The 15792-nt window shown below is 43.0% G+C and overlaps 1 protein-coding gene across 1 annotated transcript; it reads right to left on the bottom strand.

Moving 5' to 3' along the window:
- Positions 1-5127: 5127 nt before the first annotated feature.
- On the bottom strand, positions 5128-14466 carry LOC139165795 (uncharacterized). The gene is made up of 3 exons (XM_070749029.1): positions 14399-14466; positions 8557-9362; positions 5128-5470 (listed from the first exon to the last, which is right to left on the bottom strand). The coding sequence occupies exons 2-3, from the start codon at positions 9122-9124 to the stop codon at positions 5352-5354; spliced, it is 687 nt and encodes a 228-aa protein (XP_070605130.1). The 5' UTR covers positions 9125-9362; positions 14399-14466; the 3' UTR covers positions 5128-5351.
- Positions 14467-15792: the final 1326 nt, after the last annotated feature.

The raw sequence follows: 15792 nt of genomic DNA, 5'->3' as shown, positions 1-15792 counted from the left end.
CTCCAGACAGAGTCTGCCAGCGAAGTATCTTCTGATGAAGGAAGTGGGGGGGTGATGGAAGAGGGGGCTTGGCTGACAGCCCAGGGGGAGATCAATCTTCCTTATCTTCCTTATCTTCTTTGGATTCAGAGGAGGAATGTATGACTGACCCACACATGCGTAGAGTTATGCATAGAAGAGAACAACTTAAGAAATATTACAGGAGATAAGAGAGGCCACCTGTGTTTGGGTGGGGCTCCAATAATTAGAGCTGCTGATAAAAATAGCAGCGTGCTAGTTTGGCCGTTGTGGAAGATTATCTGATCGTCGTTCGTCAAGGTGCATTGTTGTTTCCTGATTGTATTCAAGACTGTGTTTGGTTTACTGGACTTTGGATTATACTTCATTGTGAGTGTTTATCACTGTTTGGACAACAGTATCTGTGACCCAATTTCACAGTTACTGAGTTAATAATTGGATTTCGTTCTTGTATTGTATTTCAACTGTGCCTTGTTGCCACAAGAAATCCCTTTGAAGTTAAAAGGGAGTTTTTTCTTCTCTTCTGTTGATAAAGAACATTTATTTGCCTTCTATCCTGTGTGTGTGTCTGTTTGGACTAATTAACCTGTAATTAAGGACGGTTCGCACACGCCGGCAGAACAGCAGTTAGCTGAAGTAGCCTGCAATGCTGCACTCTGACCACTGTGCCATCAACTACCCCCACCCACTTTATTTAATAATTTTGTTTTTAAGGTATTTCCTGAAAACCAGAATTTCTTCAGCTGGGGGAAGAAAACTCAACAAAAGATCTCATGCTTTGAAGCTGTAGCTTATGCACATCCTTGAATCGCAAGAAATGGCATTCTTCCCCTTCCCAAAACTCTTCCACTCAAGAGTACACCTCCTGAAAGCACTTTGTAAAAATAAATAAATAAAGTTGGATGGGGAGGGCAATGTTTGCCAAATTCTGAGATATAGAAAAAAAACATGCGTACCTCGTTAATGCTGCAATTACATTTCACATTTGGCATTCCCAGGGGAAATGTTCCCCTTCTTGGATGAGGTGCACATTTCGCTGTGGGGAGATTAGTCAGCAGCCACTGTTAATTATGCAGGAGAACAAAATGCTACTGGTAGAAAATATGGATGTTTCCAGGAATACATGTTGGTTTTAATGCAATCTGACAAGCAGCAGAGGAAAAAATAGGAAGAAGCCAAAAGTGGGAATTGTATCAAGACAACCTTAAGCAGAGGATGTAAAATATGATTTTGGGTTATGCAACAAGTGATGCTCATTAAATTATTCCTTGGACTTGAGGTTTTTAATAGCCAAGAGCTTTGAGGCATCAGTTATTGCATTTCTATCTCATCCTTGTTCTTCCTTAAAACTGGTGTAATTTACATCATGGATCAGTGATGGCAAACCTATCGCACGCATGCCACAAGTAGCATGCAGAGCCACATCGTAGGGCACATGAGGTGTTGCCCTATGTCAGCTCCAGCGCGCATGAGTGTGCTGGCCAGTTGATTTTCGGCCTTGGGGAAGGCTGTTTTGCCCTCCAGAGACTCCAGGGAAGCTTCCTGTAGCCCCTGAGTGCAAAAAATGGCTCAATGGGCAAACTGAAAGTTTGGAAAAATGGATTTCTGGTTTGCCCATTGTGCTGTTTTTCGCATTCCGGGAGGCTTCATGAAACTTGCCTGTAAAAAACAGCACAATGAGCAAATTGGAAAATCTATTTTTCCAAACTTCCGGTTTGCCTGCTTGCCTGTTTTTCACCATCCCAGGCTTCAGAGAGGCCTGTACGCATGCATGGGGGCAGGGGACTTGTGCACAGGTGCAGGGGGCAGTATAGGTGTGTGTGTGTGTTTGCATGGGGGGAGGGAATGGTGTGGGCATATGCACATGTGCTAGCATGCACACAAACCAAAAACAGTTCACCATCACTGTCTTAGATATAAAAGGGCAGGGGGACAGGATGGCTGAGCTTTAATTCAGAAGGGTGAATATGCAGAGTAATTTATTCTTAAAACAAATACTGTGCTCCAAGTCTTTATTGGCTTTATTCAGCAATGCTATATGAGTGACTACAGGAAACTGAGGGGCAATCTTATATTGTTTGTTTGTTTGTTTGTTTGTTCAACTTCTATGCCGCCCAATCCTGAAGGACTCAGGGCGGCTTACAATAATAGTAAAAATAGAAATAGATACAGAACAATAAAAAGAAGTTGAATATAATCAAAAACTATAAAACCTCGAATTAAAAGAATCCCATTAATTATAAAACAGTCATAATCCCATACATACATACCATTCGTACAGTGTGACCCTGTCAGTTGTTAGTTCCTGGTCCCTGAAGCTGCTGGCAAGGCCAGGTCTTCATAGCCTTACGGAAGGCCAGTAGAGTGGGAGCAGTAAGGACATCGGGGGGCAGTTGGTTCCATAGAGCTAGGGCGGCCACAGAGAAGGCCCTTCCCCATGGTAATGCATTGCTTCGTCGATGAGACCTGGAGGAGGCCATCTCTGTGTGCTCTTTTTGGTCTCTGGGAGGTATGTGGTAAGAGTCATTTCTCTTAGTTTGTCTAGCATATCCTTAAAGGGACATAAAATCATGAGCTTGGAATGGCGGAAAAAAGTTTGGATGAGACAAAGGCAGAGGTGGGTTTCAGCAGGTTGTGACCAGTTCTGGAGAAATTGTAGAAGACATTTTGAGTAGTTCAGAGAACCGGTAAATGCCACCTCTGACTGGCGCCGCCCCATCTATTTTCTGCCTCTCGAGTCCTAGCTTATTGGGGAAAAATGGGGATTTTGTAGAAACCTTTCCCTGGAGTGGGGAGGGAATGGAGATTTTACAGTATCTTTCTCCTGCCATGCCCACCAAGCCATGTCCCTCATGCCACGTCCAAGAACCTGCAGTATTTTTTTTTTAAATCTACCACTGGACAGAGGTGTTATCTAACCTACACTTAGCTCTTTGTTTGTTAGAATTTAGTTCACCCAGCTCTTCACATTTTCCAGATTATTTGTTAGGCATGAAGAATCGGGACCACACAAGTTCTGGTTAAGGTGATTTATTGCTCATGGCTATATGCAAGAATCTAGTTAATGAACAGCATTAAATTGGCACCAGACAATAATCAATTCAAGAGAGATTGGACTTAGACTCTTTGTGGGAATGTAACAACTCTAGGCTGATTAGTCTCTTGACTCTTCCCCCAGTGGGTGTTTGCTCTTCTCCTAAACTGTTTGAGATAGCAGCTCTCAGAATTCCTCAGCCAGCATGGGGCTTATGCATTCTGGGGGTGCACTGGCAACACATTTTACCACGTAGTGAAGGCTGTTTTAAAAAATGAAGAATATTTAGCATATTAGCTGATGAAAGTTATTTCTTTTCCAATCACTCAAATGGATTTATTCTGAGAGACAGAGAAAACATTCCCCAATTGCTATTTTAAAAATAATGTTCCTGCCTTTGTGAAAGCAACTACAAGAGCTTCTCCACCCCTAGTCTAATTATATAGTATTTGAGATATCTTTGGTAGGTACTAATTTACCCATCATGTCTACCTATGTAGACAAAGTAGGGAGCTCTAACTTGCAAACAAGTACCAAGCACTGAGATGTAGTCAATGCAGTCTCCTGGAATTTACAATGGTTTTGTTTGCTCCAGCAACCAAGGTTTGGAGCCAATACCAAGCCATCCCCTGGTCAGTCTAAGTAGGTTTAACTACTTAATATGTTACTCATTAATTTTTTGGGGGGTGGGGGATCAAGTCAGATGTAGCTTTGATCAGTCATGACTAATTGTTATTTATTCCTGGGGGGAGGAGAGAATTTTTGCCACTTTTCTCCTGGATGACCATAGTTCCTACATGGAAGATTTTCATGGAGAAAGTTCCAGCATTTTGTTTATTTTTCCCACCTCTTGTAATTTAATTGACATATGGGAAGTCCAGAGGATAGAGGCAGCTCAACAGAAGATTGTATAATAAGAGTGACTCTTGTAATTGAGATGTTCCTATGAGAATTTTAGTAGAATTCTAAAACATTTACTTGTCCATCAGTTTGGCTGTAGATGGTACAAAAAAGTCATCACTGAAGGTGATCATCAACGGAACTATCCAAGGGTCTTTTAGTAGTATTGTTATGATTTATAGTACTATTAGTTGAACCTGTATTTATTACATTATTTTTATATAATAAATGTTTGGGGTTGATGAATCATCTGAAACCTCATGATCTGCTGAAGACTTTGGAGACCCCTGCCTTAAAAGCAAAAAAAAAAAGGAAATATATTCAGCTATGTATTACAGTAGCCAACAATTTAGAAATGTTGTTTACTTTCTCTCTCTCTCTCACTCACATACACAGAGAGAGAGAGAGAAAGAGAGAGAGAGAGGAGAAAAATTCCAAATGTGCTCCAAAATTTGTTTGCTAATAAAGTTTTAACTCCTAGAATGGCAATTTCTTACATAGGCATTCAAGACTGGGGTGTCTTTTATTAAGGGATGCAGCTGTAAAGCACAGCATTACACGACTACATTGCTTAGTGACTGAAATGCCAGCTGTCCCAGCTGTCATTATAAAACCCCAGGATCAACGTGGGTCATCAAGTGAGAATTGCATGTGACCACTACCTGGGAAGAAAAAGGAGTCCTGGGCAAGCAGACCAGTGGGTAAATGCAATGGGCTAGAGGGCAGGTACTGTGGGTTGGCACTAGGAAGCATGGGGCTTCAGACCCACCAGCAGCTAAACTGCTACCTCAACAGCATACCAAAGCAAGTCCCATACTGGCCAGCTGCAATCTCAAGCACACCATTAAGCCCTAGGCCTTAGCAAGCCCCATATTGCCTCAAGTTCCATGTTCCTTAGTACCTACCTGCAGCACCACTCCATAGTTCTCACTCGCTGGCTTGCCTGGGACTCCTGCTTCTTCTAAGGTAAAGAAATTTGTTTGTTTCTTTATTTGTTTGTAAAACATTTATAGAAAAGTAATAGTTTGTATAAACATAACAGAAGTAAAAAGTAACTGTAATGACTGAGATACACAAGTTCTAAGTATTTCTTCTTTATTCACAGCGGGAGGTTAACGAGCGGCTGTAACACTTTCACTCCGGCTCGCGCTCAGCAGAAGACGCGTAAGACCAGGAGCCTCCTATTTATAACATTTAGCCCAGCAACAAGCGGCGGCTGACAGCTATCTGATATTGGCGCCAAACTACACCAGCCAATAGAAAACAGGTAAACAGTTCTTATTACATTTGATGATTTCTGCTTAATAACAACTATTTAGAACTTTGCCTAGATACAATTCTTTATATAAACCTCAGACATAACACCCCTCCCCCTTCTGGTTAGTTTTTTATTTACACTTTATTCTGACAAATAAGTAATATAGTCATCCAACCGGGCAGGCCTTCTCGGTGTCCTCTCTGATCGACGAGGTTCATGGGATACTTGGGTGTCTATGGAAGAGGAGGGTTCTTCAGGTCCTGTTGAAGAAGATTCCCCACGATTGGCATGTGGCAGAGAAGGGGCAGCGCTGGAGTGGCGACTGACCCCAGGTAAGTCCCAGTCTATTTGTTCTTGATTTCTGCCCGGTCTAGTATAACTCCCTGGGGGGGTGTGAAGGAGTAGAGACCCTATTACTATTGTTATCCACATTTGTTCTTATACTAGCTGTTTCCTTTCTTTCCCGTATATGATCTATATGTCGTTTCCATAGACGTCCATCATTTAATTTGACCATATACGTCTTTGGGCCAGATTGCTCGGTCACTATGCCATATTCCCATTGCTGGCCCCTGTCAAAATTCTTAACAAATACCGGTTGACCCACAGACATTGCCCTTTCCGGAATAGACATATTTACATTTTTGAATTGTACAAAAGAGGGGTGCAGTCTGTCCAGGGGAGACCTCAATTTCCTCCCCATAAGTAGCTCGGCTGGACTCTTGTTAGTGGTTAAACTGGGTGTAATGTGTTGAGTCAGGAGAAAGGTATCTACTCTCTCTTGCATCTCCCCTGGGGATGACCTCTTAATGGCCTCTTTGGCCACACAGACATATCTCTCCGCCATCCCATTAGACCAGGCTGCGTGGGGTGATGTCAAAGCATGTCTGACCCCTAGATGTGCCAAGAACACCTCAAACTGCCTTGAAGTGAATTGTGGCCCATTGTCCGACACTATGACGTCTGGACACCCATGCGTTGCGAATAATTTTCTTAGAGCAGTTATGACAGCTGAGGAGGTAGTGGACCCTAGCAGAATAATCTCTAGCCACTTAGAGTATGCATCCACTATAATTAGAAACATGTTGTTACCCACCGGGCCCGCCAAGTCAATGTGCACCCTTGACCACAGGCTTTGAGGCATGTCCCACTGTGCAGAGGTGGTTTTGGGTGGACTTGGCCTTGTTTCCTGACATTGTGCGCAAGTGGCAACCCAATCCTCAATTGTTTTATCCAAACCAGGCCACCATAAATAGCCTCTAGCCAAGGCTTTCATCCTGACCACCCCTGGGTGTCCCAGATGTAACATTTTAATGACCTGTGGCCTTAGAGTAGTGGGAATGACCACTCTGTCACCCCACAGAATGCAATCATGCATGACTGACAGTTCCAGTCGTTTAGCCTTGTAGTCCCCCACCCCGGGGTCTTCTCCATTGGGTGGCCATCCTTTTAGAATATATTGTAGCACCCTGTTTAAAATAGGATCCTTTTGTGTTTCCCTAGCCACTTCTTTAGCAGTGACCAAGGGTTCAGTATTTAACTCTATGAGGAGAACATCTGCTGCTGGGGCGGGGTCCTCTACCCTCTGCCCTAAGGGGCAGCGACTAAGGCCATCAGCATGGTTTATCATGGAGCCCCCTTTATGGATGAGAACATAATCATACCCTGCCAAGAAAATGGCCCATCTAGACATGTGGGGGGACATAAAAGGAGGGGTTGGGCGACCAGTGGCTAACAGACCTAATAAAGGTTTGTGGTCAGTGACCAATTGGAAGGGTCTCCCTAATAAATAGTGGTGGAACTTCTTAACTCCAGCCACCAATGCCAATGCCTCTCTGTCAATCTGGGCATAGTTACGTTCGGCCATGGATAAGGTTCTAGAAAAATAAGCCACTGGGGCCTCTTGACCATTAGGGAATACATGGGCTAGGACCCCGCCCACCCCGTACGGTGAAGCATCGCAGGTGAGCCTACGTGGCACGGTAGAGCTGTATTGAATTACGACACTCTGCGATGTTAAAAGGTTTTTTACAGCTGCGAAAGCCTGATGTTCTTTCTCACCCCATTCCCAAGATGCTCCCTTGTGGAGGAGTCGATGAAGCGGCTCAGCTGCGGAGGCCTTCTGTTTTAAAAAAACAGAGTAAAAATTTAATAGCCCCAAGAAGACTTGCAGCTCTGCTTTACATGTGGGGGCAGGAGCGTCCTTTATTGCTTTAATTTTTTCCTCAGTGGGGTGGATCCCCTGTGCATCTATACGGAACCCCAAAAAATCAACGGAGGGGGTCCCCCACACACATTTCTCTGGCTTAAGCCATAAGCCCTTATCCCTTAGACGGGAGAGTACTTGCCGGATTCTGCTATGCAGCTGCCCAGGGGTGTCCCCACAAATTAAAATGTCATCAAAATAGGGGACTACCCCTTTAAGCCCACCCAACAGTCTTTCCATCAACCTTTGAAAAATACCAGGGGCCACACTGACCCCGAATTGTAAGCGTGTACACTTAAAGGCACCTCTGTGCGTAACAATAGTTTGTGCCATTGCTGTGGCATCGTCAACGGGTAATTGTTGGCATGCCTGGGCAAGGTCCAGCCTTGCAAAGATTCTCCCTGCCCCTAGGGTATGCAGCAACTGCTGGACAACTGGTATGGGGTATGAGTTGTGCTGCAATGCTTTGTTAAGAGTCGATTTATAATCCGCACATACTCTGAGGGAGCCATCCGGCTTCATGGGGGTCACTATAGGGGTTTCCCATGGGGCATGTTCAACAGGGACTAGGATGCCCTGGGCTTGTAATTTTTGTAATTGGGCATCCAGCTTTTCTAACAAGGGCAGTGGTACCCTACGTGGTTTCAAACGAAGGGGGGGGGATAGTTGGATCCAAGGAAAAAGAAATTGGGGGGCCCTTGTAAGTTCCCAGACCATCCCGAAATACTTTTGGAAATTCTTGAATGAAATTAGGCACCCCCAGAGTAGTTATTTTGTGGAGGCCAGTGACAGCTAGCCCCAAGGGAACCATCCAATCCAGACCTAACAGAGAGTGATTTGCCCCTTCCACAATTAAAATTGGCAACACATGGTGGACATTTTTAAAAGTCACAGGTATTCTAGTTCTCCCCAATACCCGAATAGGGTGTCCCTGACAGTCATTAATTGCAATGCCCAGTGGCTGCAAAGAGTCTCAAGACAAAGCTGGCACATAGAACCGCAACTTATGCCACAGCATTAAAGTAAATTTGGAGCCAGTGTCCAGCTCCATGTGGCATGGTTGGTGATTTAGAAGAAGTGGGACAACAATTTTATTAGGATGTGGGAGATAAGTGCCACAATCGGTGTGTTTTTTGTTACCTCGGGGGTTCCAAGGCCGTCTGCTCCCTCTGCCCTGTTGTCTGAAGGGTCGGTAGTACCACTGGGCAGAAAACATGGGTAGCAGGTCTTGATTGCCAGAGAGGTCATCAGGTAGAGTGGCCCGGCAGACGGCGGCAATGTGCCCGCGTTTATCACATCGGTGGCAGAAGGCGTCTTTGAAGGGGCATCTGGATCTCAGGTGCTGACCGCGGCATCCGGCACAGGGCTGGAATGGCGGACGGGGTTGCCTCGCTGGTGGCCCTCGAATTTGACAGCAGTAGTCTTCATAGGTGTCGAGGTCTTGAGAATAGTAGTCGTGAGGATGATTACCTGGGGTGCGATGAGCTTCAGATATTTTACAGACAGTTAGCAGCTTGTCGTTGGACTTCAGGTCAGCTGCAGCGGCTTCGGCCACTTCAGCTGTTTGAGCAGCCTTGATGACATCTTGTAGGGATGAATCTTCCGCCGCCAGCAGCTTGTTCCGAATTGTCACATTCCTCATGCCGAAAATGATGGCATCTGTTAACAGTCTAAGGTTAAAATTTTGGGGTTTTGTGGAATAAACCATAGAGTCAAGTAGTGCATTCCAGGCATTGATCACTCTATTGCTGAAGTCGTATTTTCTGCAGTCGAGTTTAGAACGATTTACATTTAGTTTGAATCTATTACCTGCTCTTGTATTGCTGCGGTTGAAGGTGAAGTAGTCATTAACAGGAAGGATGTTTTGGTATATGATTTTATGAACTGCATTTAGATCGGATCGGAGGCGACGTAGTTGTAAATTGTCTAATCCCAGTATTTCAAGTCTGGTGGTAAAAGTAATATTTTGTGAACAGAGGAGGATTTTTTATAAAGAATTTATAAAGAATTATAAAAGTATAAATAATTTATTTTTTATTAAAAAAATATAAACAAGATCATCTGGAAGGGGCAATGTGGTCTGAGTGTGTTGCAAGAGGAGTGTTGTAAATGTGGGCTAATGTTGGTTCACCCAAACCGATGAGAACCAGCTGAATCCCACCAGCCCAAATTTTTGTCATGTGACTATGGGGACACAGTGACAGTTGGAACTCTAAGGCAGTGTTTCCCAACCTTGGCAACTTGAAGATACCTGGACTTCATCTCCCAGAATTCTCCAGCCAGCATTCGCTGGCTGGGGAATTCTGGGACTTGAAGTCCAGATATCTTCAAGTTGCCAAGGTTGGGAAACACTGCTCTAAGGAGTGCTTGGTTAGTAAAAAAGCCCAACAACCTCTGATTTTTAACATCAAAACAAACCTCTCTCCCCATAAAATCTCAACAAGCAAGAGAGGTGGAAAAATATTGCCCTGCTTGATCAGACCAGTTTTGATTTTATTGTTTCACCTGACAGATTGATCTACGGCGTATAAAAGCAAAAAAGTTAGAACAGGTCCAGAGAATAATAAAGAATGAGACAAAACAAACGCAGAAGGGTGATGCCTTGTATGGCTCGCTATAAAACATTATTAATTTATGGATGTAAAAGATTCCGTGCTCAAATGCAGTGGTCCCTCTCAAGTTTAGAAGTTTGTTATGGATTGATTTATTCATGAAATGCTTTGTTTCTATGACAACTTGGTTTGCCTGTGGTCTAAATACATATGGGCATGGCAGGAATTCTTGAGTACAAAACAAATTACACACCACCATCACTACCTGAATAGTTTTGTGCCTTTAGGGATTCTGCAGAAACGGTCTGAAGGATAGAAATCACCATATGTGTGCCATGCTTAGGAAGATTGCCTGATAAAGAATCTCTCTCTTTTTCTCTCTCTCACTCATCACTCTCACACACTCTGTGTGTGTGTGTGTATATGTATGTGTATATGAAACCTACGGTGTAAAAAGAAAAGATGGAAATGAGAGAAGAGAAGGAGACTTATGCAAAGATAAAAGGAATGCCAGCTGTAGTTGCAGACATCCTATAGTACTGGAGAAAAAGCCACAGATCAAAGGACAGCCTTTTCTGCCATAAATAATAGCCCTTACAGGAGGTCATTAATATTCATAATGGTAGTACAGCTAAAAAGAAATGGGGAGAAACATAGTTTAGTGTGAAGCTGGAGAGGTGATGGTGGGGAGGAGAAAAGACAGAATAATAGCAGGAGTATTAAGTGGTAAAAGGATACCGGGACTCGCAGGGAACGGTTGGTGAGAGGCAAAGCAAACCACAACAGAAGATCAGAGAGCAAAAGTCAATAAAAGTGCCCAATGAGAACAAACCAACTTCTCCAAGAATTGGGGACAGGCTGCAAGCAATACATGAGAAGGAAGCTATAAAGCAGGGAAGGACAAATGTATGGAAAAGAAAAGTGAAGCCTGAAGGAAAGGGAGAAGGGGTAGAAGTGGTTTTAGGGACACATCAGAGAGTTCTTTTCAAATTCAACTCACATGCGTTTTGCCCCAAAATTGTTTACGGCAGGGAGTGCAAACTGATGCTTTTCAGATGTTTCACATTACAATTCTTATATTTTCTGGCCAACGCTAGTAGGCATAAAGGGGAGTTAATTTTTTATTTTTTTAAAATGAGCATAATAGATTTGGGTTGCTCTGTTCTTCCGTTCCTTTATTTCAGAAAATATATACAAATGTATATGATATATGTGATATAGAGATTGATTTGATTTATAAAAAGGCACAAAGAGAATGTTTCACTCTTCTACGTTAGAAAAGGTAGTTCTTGATTTATGACCATTCATTTAGTCTAAATTACAACACTGCTGGAAAACATTATTAACGATTGGCCCTCACACTTATGACCATTCATTCATTCATTCATTCATTCATTCATTCATTCATTTATTTATTTATTAAATTTGTATGCCGCCCCTCTCCGTAGACTCGGGGCAGCTCACAACAGTAATAGAAAAAACAATGTAGAATACAAATCTAATAATTAAAACTAAAAATCCATAATTTAAAAAAGCATGCACACAACATACCATACATAAACAATATAGGCCTGGGGAAGTTATATCAGTTCCCCCATGCCTGACGACAGAGGTGGGTTTTAAGGAGTTTATGAAAGGCAAGGAGGGTGGGGGCAGTTCTAATCTCAGGGGGGAGCTGGTTTCAGAGGGTCGGGGCCGCCATAGAGAAGGCTCTTCCCCTGGGACCCACCAAATGACATTGTTTAGTCGACGGGACCCAGAGAAGGCCAACTCTGGCACCTAATCGGTTGCTGGGATTTGTGCTGCAGAAGGCGGTCCCGGAGATATTCTGGTCCAATGCCATGAAGGGCTTTATAGGTCATAACCAACACTTTGAATTGTGACCGGAAACTGATCGGCAACCAATGCAGACTGCGGAGTGTTGGTGTAACATGGGCATACCATTGCAGTGTCCTCATGGTCACATGATCAAAAATCTGGCAATTGGCAATTATTATGACAATTGCAGCATTTTAGAGTGACATGATCGTTTGCAACTTTTCTAGGCAACAATTAAAGTCAATGGGGGAAAGCCAGATTGGTTTAACAATGGTGCAACTTCACTAACGACTATGGTGATTTGCTTAATCAGCACAGCAAAATAAGGTCTTTAAAAAATGAGCACCACTCACTTAACTGCTTCACTTAGCAATGGAAGTTCTAGTCCTCAGGTTACAAGTTGAGGATTACATGTACATGTTAGAATAGCAACAAGCAACCTGTTAGCCTACACCAGGGGTAGTCAAAATGGGCTCTTCTATGATTTGTGGACTTCAACTCCCAGAATTCCTGAGCCAATCATGCTAACTCAGGAATTCTGGGAGTTGAAGTCCACATGTCATAGAAGAGCCAATTTTGCCTACCTCTGGCCTACACAAATGATAGTCTCCACCGTCTTTGACTATTGGCTAGCTTAACTGGACCTCTAATGAGCTATCTGTAAAATAGATTACACAAAATATTTAATCCCCTTTATTTGCATCAGTTGTAATCTAGCTTTCCAGAGCTGTCCAGAGTACTACAAAACTGTTATCTGATGACTTGATACATTTCCAACTAGCGTTGCCACTTGTGCTGGCCAATATCTCTACTTTCAAACCACCGGTGTACAATGTTCCATTTATGAACTAAATAAACGTTATGCAATTAGCATGGCATGCCGTTATGTCAATTTTTAAAATAAAATATTTAAAGCAGAATTCGATTTTCATCAGCAGCCTTCCTTTCCCAGCTGACATCCCAATGAACAAAAGACTTAGTGTATCTAACTATAAAACTTGCACAAATAGGAGGTTTTCTTCTTTCAATAATTCACATGGGAATCCTGGCTAAAAAGTGTCAAATCCTACTGGAAACTAGATTTCCCTGCCCACAGGGATTTAAAAAAAGAAACTCCTGCAGGGCACACTCAGTATTATACATCTACATTTTCTTAGTCTTCAAGGATCTTAGCTTGCTTTAGAGCCAAAACTGTTCACCAGTCACTAGACCTCCATCAGATAAAACCAGAGATGAAATTCTTCACTGGGCCCATGGATTCAAATTTTTGTTCCTGCTAATTAGGATTTTTTAAAAAAAAAAAAAAGAATAGGCTTCTTTGTTATCATACTATGGATCAGTAGTGGCTCTAAATTCATTTGCTACCAGTTCATACGTGTACTTCTGCACATATGCACTCATCGCCACTGCTACCAGTTCACAGAACTGGGCCAAACCCCTGGCTGCTATGGATCCTTCTAGACAGGAAAGGATAAATAGAGAATGTGAATCTAACTTACAGTAAAATAACTTCAAGATCATGCAAAAATAGGGGCTCGCACAACTGCAGAGTGCTCTTCAGTGTGGCCTTAGAAAGAAGTTTGTTTGTTTATTTATTTATTTATTTATTTATTTATTCGATTTTTATGCCGCCCTTCTCCTTAGACTCAGGGCGGCTTACAACATGTTAGCAATAGCACTTTTTAACAGAGCTAGGCTATTGCCCCCACAATACGGGTCCTCATTTTACCCACCTCGGAAGGATGGAAGGCTGAGTCAACCTTGAGCCGGTGATGAGATTTCAACCACTGACCTTCAGATCTTCAGTCAGCTTCAGTGGCCTGCAGTACAGCACTCTACCTGCTGTGCCACCCCGGCTTGTTTGTTTGTTTGTTTGTTTGTTTTGTTTGACTTCTGTGCTACCCTTCTCCTAGACTCAGGGTGGCTCACAACACATTCAGCAATCATACATATAAATTCATTCCTTGGTTGGGACTAGATGTTAAACTTAGTGGCCCCGAGCCTGTAGGCAGAGATGGGTCTTTAAAGCCTAGCAGAAAGCAGGGAGTAAGGGGGCAGTACGAATCTCTGGAGGGAGTTGATTCCCTCACTGGGCAACGCCTCACATTCCTTCCGATATGGCTCCTCATGCCACCTGTGGCACGCATGCCATAGGTTCGCCATCATGGGCCTTGGGGTAGATATGAATGGGGAATGCTATGAATTCAAGTCACATCTCAGACATGGAAGAAATCTGAGTAACTTTGACCCTGGCACTCTCTCTCAGTCCAACCCACCCCACAGGCTTGTTGTTGTGGAGAAAATAAGAAGAGGGAAGTTGTTGGATATGTTTGCCTCCTTGAGTTAGTTTCAAAAAGTAATAAAAGGCACGATGCAAATAAATAAACAGATAAAGTATTTTTCCCCCTGCCTTATCTCTTTGCAAGAGAGAAAGAGTACAAAGTGACCCTCGAATAAAGGAACCAATATAATTTCAACAGGGATAAGGTTCCTAAAACATAACCCCATTTGCCAGCAGCCTAATTTGATGTGTAAGAAGGGATAAGATGAGGCTCATTCCTGTTTCGGCCTATTAGTACTCACTCAGTATTACATCTGACTCACATTCTGACCTGATTTCTTACCAATTCCCCATGGCATCAAACCCTGAGCTTCAGAACTCTGCGGCATGTTCTTAAGATCTTGGTTCTTTTGAAAAGATAGCGAGAATATTCAGCGCTTGCTGATGCTATTTACATTATATTACAGCACGAATGTTAGCAGGTCAAAAATCCAAGTAAATTATTTACAGAAAAAGAAAAACCCACATTCTGCAGAGAAAACTGTCAACTCAAGTAACACCGAGGATTTGGTTCCCATTTATATTCTAGCCTCGTTTACACCATTCTGACAGTCTGGAGAAGATTTGCCAGGAATGTAAGTTAACAATATCCTATTCTAGGTCTCCTTGCACAGCTAGAATAATGAGAAGGACCAAGGTCTTAGATTCCTAACCCCCCAAAATACAGAGAAGACAATAACCTCCCACATGGTATTATTATAGGACATATTGTAATGTCTCTTTGCATTTGTTCTTGCAAGTTTAGTTTATGAGTGTAGAGATATCGTTCAAAGCTATCTACGACTTAGATAAGCAGGAAAGTCTAGATTATTTTATTTATTTAAGTTACTGTTAGGGTCAAACGTGACCTGCCAGAAAAGACAGCTGTTTTGAAAGGCAATCATACCTTCTTCACTTCTTCCTGTGTTATACTTACTCTCCCGTTCAGCTTACGATCACTCCTTCACACTCAGAATACACTTTAACTGAATACATGTAGTCCTCAACTTGCAACAGTTAATTTAGTGACTGTTCAAAGTTACAACAGTACTTTAAAATAGTGACTTATGACCATTTTTCACACTTGTGATCTTTGTAGCATCCCCATGATTATCGTGTGATCAAATTCAGATGGTTGGCAACTGGTTCATACTTAGGACCTGTGTTGTGTCTGAGAGCCATGGGATCCCCTTTGTCATCTTTCGACAAGCAAAATCATTGGGAAGCCAGATTCACTTAACAACTGGGTTGCTAACTTATCGTTCTGACCTAGGCTTCCTGATAAGTCATAAAACACAAACGTAGTCCCCCCAAAACCTCTTTTTATTTCAATGGCTATGAATTATGGTTATTCCCAGCTGTAATAAGTCTCAAACAGTGTTTTAATTAGTGTCCAGTCAACGAAGCAGTGGAAGTGATGTGCCGGTGCCTGAAGGCTGTTGGGGCCTGGATGGATGTCAACAAACTCAAACTCAACCCAGACAAGATGGAGTGGCTGTGGGTCATGCCTCCCAAGGACAATTCCATCTGTCCGTCCATTACCCTGGGGGGAGAATCACTGACCCCCTCAGAGAGGGTTCGCAACTTGGGCGTCCTCCTCGATCCACAGCTCACATTAGAGAAACACCTTTCAACTGTGGCGTGGGGGGCGTTTGCCCAGGTTCGCCTGGTGCACCTGTTGCGACC

The sequence above is a fragment of the Erythrolamprus reginae genome, chromosome 3 (genome assembly GCF_031021105.1).
Source record: "Erythrolamprus reginae isolate rEryReg1 chromosome 3, rEryReg1.hap1, whole genome shotgun sequence".
Taxonomy (NCBI): Eukaryota; Metazoa; Chordata; class Lepidosauria; order Squamata; family Dipsadidae; genus Erythrolamprus; species Erythrolamprus reginae.
The sequence above is the reverse complement of the archived record's forward strand: the minus strand, read 5'-3'. Positions and strand labels throughout refer to the sequence as shown.

Excerpts from the sequence above, each read along its gene's own strand:
- LOC139165795 (XM_070749029.1), bottom strand. The coding sequence starts at position 9,124 with ATGGTTTATTCCACAAAACCCCAAAATTTTAACCTTAGACTGTTAACA. Across the intron at positions 5,471-8,556 it reads ACGGCCTTGGAACCCCCGAG|GACCTGAAGAACCCTCCTCT; the intron begins GTAACAAAAAAC and ends CTTCTTCAACAG.